General features: G+C 37.9%; 1 protein-coding gene across 1 annotated transcript in view; it reads right to left on the reverse strand.

Moving 5' to 3' along the window:
- Ppp1r21 (protein phosphatase 1 regulatory subunit 21) overlaps nt 1–5,888 on the reverse strand; it is a 79,460-nt gene that overhangs the window by 20,790 nt on the left and 52,782 nt on the right. The window contains exon 15 of the mRNA XM_008823043.3: nt 2,429–2,581. Within this exon, the coding sequence (XP_008821265.1) occupies nt 2,429–2,581 (153 nt within the window). The remainder of the gene's footprint in view (nt 1–2,428; nt 2,582–5,888) is intronic.

The following is a 5,888-nucleotide window of genomic DNA, read 5'->3' on the forward strand; positions in this document are numbered from 1 at the left end:
TTCTTACTGGGGTAGATTAAATCTCAAAGCGTTTTTTTTTTTTTTTAATATGTATGAGTGTATTGCCTGTATGTATGTGAGCGTACCCATGTCATGCAATGCCACAGAGGTCAGAAGAGGGCTTCGGATTCCCCTGGAACTGGAGTTAAGGATGATGCCATGTGGGTGCTGGGAATCGAACCCAGGTCCTCTGCAAGGGCAGTCAGAGTTCTTAACTGCTGAGCCATCTCTCCAGCCCCATAGAAGGTGTCCAGGGGGAGTAGGAGGGAGTTGGGATGGATATGTTCTAGATATATTGCATACATGTATGAAATCGTCAAACAATAAATAAAAGATAGTCTAAAATTTTAAAATATAGGAAGCTTTTTCAATTCCAATTAGGAATATTTATTTAGAAATAGGTAGCAGAGGGGCTGGAGAGATGGTTCAGCAGTTAAGAGCACTGGCTTGCAGAGGATGTGGGTTCAGTTCCCAGCACCCATACGACAGTTCACAACCACCTTCAACTCCAGTTTCAGGGGATCCATTTCCCTCTTCTGGCCTGCGAGGGCACTGAATGCATGGGTGCACTTACATACAAGCAGACAAACACTCATACACATAAAGATAAATAAATAATAATTTTTAAAATTAGGTAGAAGACCTAAAAAGAGAAGTGAAGAACAAAAGTAACCATGAAAAGCTACTCTTCCTCATTAGTCAGCAGAGATGCAAATTAAAATAACAATAAGGACCTTCTCTCTGAGACTTCCATAATCTATAAATAGGTGACATTCCTAAAGTATAGTCTGGAACATTTGAAACATTCATAGACTTTGAATCATCAACTCCATTTGGGGGGACCAATCATAAGCATGTAACAATTAGGCAGATCTAGGGAGCTAGGCAGCCTCACTCAATGCTAGGACTTCCCTTCAGAGAAGACACTATTCAGCAGGAACTACTAAAACGTGCAAACCACATGGCTTCAAACATTCTACTTCTTAGTCTACCCATGTGTCCAAGAAGACATTTACAAGGCCATGGTAGTGCCATGAGAGTGCAAAACCAGAACTGGCCTCTCAGTGTCCATCAATGAAAGAAACCTTAAGGAACCATAGAGTATTTGTATTGTAAAATTCTATACAGTGCTTAAAGAGGAATATGGTAGGTGCCCCATACAGAATGACACAGACAGAGCACTAAAACAGTCTACATGAAAAAAGAAAATTGCATAATGAAACTTGGGTTTAAGAAAATAAAGACAGGAAAGAATTCTATATATTGAAAAAGGTTTATAGAGATATTTGTAAGTGTTCAAGGAGCCTGGAGCATACACACCAAGCTGGAAACTATGGTTACCTCTGGATTGAAACAGAAATTAAGGATAATGTACCTGGAATGTTCTAATCTAACCTAAGAATATTTATATGTATTTTGTAATTAAAACTCTATAAAGTAAGAAAAAAGTAAAATACAAAGTTTACTCACTGTAGCACCGTATATAACAGTGAAAAATGGGCAATAATTTATGTATCTGTCAGCAATAGAATGGTTAAAATATTACACATTTACAAAATGAAATGCTATAGAAGCATGAAAATAATACCAGCTGGCTAGGCATAGAGGACATGCCTGTAATCACTAATAACAGCAATTTATGCTAAGATGCATACTATACAGAGATATATATGAACATACATCCAATGCATTAAGTAAGAGAGTAAAAGATTCTAAAGCAGCATATTCAAACTAGAGGTGCATTTTGGACTTTATAGGCTGTGTATGTGCATGTGATTATATACATTAATTTTTGGCATACATTCTAAAAAGGTTCATAGTCACATTTAGGTGATGGGATTTTTGGTAATATAATTTTCTTGATGTTCTGCTGTATTTTCTATTTTTTTTTCCAGTGTCCACATATTCTTACTCTATTTGGAAAAAAATTATAAACATATTTCATTATTTTTTCTGTTTCTACAAGTTTCAGGTTTTCTGAAGTTTCATTTATTGCCTGCTGGATGACCTTACCCCAGGCACTCACCAGCCATTGGGAACATGAGTTCATGTGGCCTATGAATATAAGCAAAGTTACTCATTGGTTAAGGTTTCTGTCACCTCTTCTCTAAGCACCGTCCCCCAATGCCCACCAAAGACCTGGAGTCCCACACTGTATAAAACCTAAATATGGACCACTCCACAACTCTTGCCAGTTTCAAATTACTCATGCTTCCTCTGAGTTAAATGCTAGCAGCTAGGCTGGCAAGATGGCTCAACAGGTAAAGGTGCTTCCCGACAAGCCCAAGGATCTGAGCTCAATCCCTGAGCCCCGTATGGTAGAAGGAGAGGACAGCTCTGGCAAGTTGCCCTCTGACCCCCACATTCATACTGTGATACACCACCCAACTCAAAATAAATAAATACATGCTAGTAGCAGCTCACAAACCTTTCTCAAAGCCTTCATGTAGGCCGCAGCTTTCTTCTTATACTGTAGCATGCATTCAGCTGAAAGAGGGCTAGTGAATCCACTGGCTGCCTTAGGCCCATAGCTAAGTGAAGCAATGAAGTAGTCTACATTGTTGCTGAAGAAAGATGCAATCTGAACAAAGTATGACAAGAAGACAGGTTTAGTTTCCCAACAGTAATCTAAAATACATACCTAATAGCATTCAGAGAAGTTTGAATGGAAATTAAATTTCCACACTTATCCAAAAGCTTGCTTTATTTGAGATTTTCACAATCTGTAATAAAAAGAGGATACCAATTTAAATTCTGCAAAAAGACTTCTGACATGTCCTACTGTACAATTTCTATTCCTTGTGAAAACCAAGGCTGATTCTGAGTTAAATTAATTCTGTGAATTTCAATTCATTAATCATAAAGAACAAAAAACAAGGATAAAAGCTCAGCAGATTCATGTCATTTACAGATTTAGCATTCGTTCAATCTATATCAGCAGCTACACAGATCTACAACTACACTTCTGCTGACTCATGATTTTATATTCTACACTGATACATGAAATGGTGATATAAAGAAAATGTCTGGAGCCAGTGAGACAGCTTGGGGGTAGAGTGCTTGCTGCCAAGCCTGGCAACCTGAGCTCCATCCCTGGAACACACATGGTAGAGAAGGAGAAAGCAAACTCCTGTAAGTTGTCCTCTGACCTCCATACATACACACTCACACATGTGCACACACACAAAATAAATAAAATACATAATACATAAATAAATGTAAAAAAAGAAAAAGAACATGTCTGTCTAAATATCCTAGCTACAAAAAGAAGTCCTGGATACAACAGCAGGTATTTTATCTTGATAAATATGAGAAAGTGGTTTGTGATATAGGGTATTCTATGTTGCAAACAGAGCTCAAAATTAAGCAATCAAACACCAATAGTCAGCAGTTTTTACTTTTTAATCACTCTTTTACAGTAAAAGTCTATGTTAAATACTATTACAGTTTGGAAGTGAAGTGTCCTCAGAGGGCTCATTTGTTCCTCAGTTGGTGGCACTGTTCTGGAAGGTTGCAGAACCTAGGTGTGGGGTGGAGAAAGCAGGCCACTGGGGGTAGGTCTTGAGGACTACAGCTTGCTCCAGTTCCTCTGGGTCTCTCTGCTTCCTGTGACTGTAAATGTAACCAGCTACTGCACACTTTGGCTGCCATGGATCCACCGTGCCTCCCCATCATGATGGATTGTATTGCTCAAACCATGAGCCAAAACAAATCTTTTCTCCCTTCAGTTGCTTCTTGCCAGGTATTTGACCACAGCAACAAGAAAACTAACATATACAGTATTCAATAAAATTAGTACTCTAGGCTAGTGAGCCAGCTCATGGGAAAAGGCACTTGTTGCTAAGCCTGACAATCTGAGTTTGATTCCCCAGGGTACACATGGTAGAAGGAGAGAACTGACTCCCACAAGTTGTCCTCTGGCCTCCACAGATGCACATGGCCATGTACAACCCCTCAAAATAAATATATTAAAAATGCTTTAAATTAGTATTCCAAAAATCTTGGGCTACATATTTCTTGTGAGTGACATGGATATGCCCAGCGTCTATATTTAGGTCATAATATTTATTATATTATGAGGTCTATTTTCTATCTTCTTTTGACTATTTTACATTTCCAAACTTCAGTATGCATAAGCTATTATCTTCCTGTCCGTTTAATTATAAACTATCAAATTAAGAATGAAACTGTCACCAACTACCTTTATCCAAATACTTACACTGGTTAAAAACCATCTTCAAAAATTCCAAGTGAAGATCAGATACCATTCCCTAAGATATTGTTCAAGCTTTTAGACAAAGGAAAGCTAAAATGAACTATAAAACACACAGTATTTAATATTTCAGTGTCCTCATTAAAAGCAGTAAGTGCAACATTTTCTCCCAGAATTTTCTTCTTGCTTGCTTTCTAAAAATAAAATTTATTTATTTATTTATTTATTCATTTATTTATTTATTTTTATGTGCATGAATGTTTTGCTTGCTTGTATGTAGGTGTACCATGTATGTGCAAGCCCGCAGAGACCAGAAGGGAGCATTAGATACCCTGGAATGGGAGTAACAGGCTGATCATTAGCTGCCATGTGGGTGCTGGGAACCAAGCCAGGGTCTTCCACAAGAAGAGCCAGTTTGCTTATCTACTGAGCCTTCTCTCCAGCCCCATCATTTTTGCTTTCTGAGACAGGGATCCACTCTGTAGCCCAAGTTGGCCTTGTACTTGTTGTGATCCTCCTGCCTCAACTTCCTCAAGTGTTGGGATTACAAATATGCACAACCACACCTAACTCCAGAATTTTTCTTAGTTGAAATTATTATTCTCAGAAAATTTCTGTCATGCTGTAAATGAAGGACGTAAAGGAGGAAATAGGAGGACGGTTCTCTGTTTCAGGAATCTAATCAGAATAGATATGTGAGCTGAAAGACCCTAAAGATAACACACTTTAATTATGGCCCTAACACTACAGCAAAGGTTCCATAGGCCATTTCAAGTTTAGAAAAGATGTCATTAAATGTCTTACATGACCTATGATCATTTCTGATTAACTTAAACCACTTCAAGAAGATCTGTGACTACTGCTGTCAACCAGTCAGAAAGTATAATGTTATAAACACAAAGAGACAAACACGCCCTTGACAAACAATGTTGATTACCAGAACAGACCAAGACCAAATACAGCCCTTGGGTTTTATACATCTAGGAAGTTCTCAAAGAAATCTTGTTTAACGATAGCCATGTGTTTCCAGAATGTGACTTCTGCAGAGACCCTAATGCACATAATAAAGGATTTTTAAAGAAATTGTATTTGGTCAGTTTATAGTAATAATTACATGCTTAATGAGCCAGATATCATTACTTATTATTAAGAGATCAATGAACGACACATAGGAAAGTCATTTCAAAGAATCTATTACATCAAAACCTCAAAAGGCAGCACTATCACAAACGTCACCAAAAAACAAAACAAAACTAACAGGAAGAATAGTCCCCAAATGCTAATAGAGGCTGTATTTACAGTTTTGTTTTCTGTTTTGGTATGCCCCATTGTTTTATAAAACAAATCCCTGATATACACAAGCACCTCTACTGAGACCTCAAGGAATCTTCAAATAATTCTTCATTAAAACATAAGCCAGAGTCTGGGCTGAAGAGATGGCTCAGTGGTTAAGAACACTGACTGTTCTTGCAGAAGATCCGGGTTCGAATCCCAGTACCCACATGGCAGCTAACAACTGTTTGTAACTCCAGTTCCAGGGGATCCGACAGCCTCTTCTGGGCATTGCACAACACAGGTGCACTTACCTACATGCAGGCGATACATGCATACACATAAAATAAAAATAATAAATAAAATATTTTTTAAAAAGAGTTTAATTGGCGCTGCCCTACAC

This window comes from Nannospalax galili, unplaced genomic scaffold, assembly GCF_000622305.1.
Source record: "Nannospalax galili isolate Female #2095 unplaced genomic scaffold, S.galili_v1.0 scaffold286, whole genome shotgun sequence".
Lineage (NCBI taxonomy): Eukaryota > Metazoa > Chordata > Mammalia > Rodentia > Spalacidae > Nannospalax > Nannospalax galili.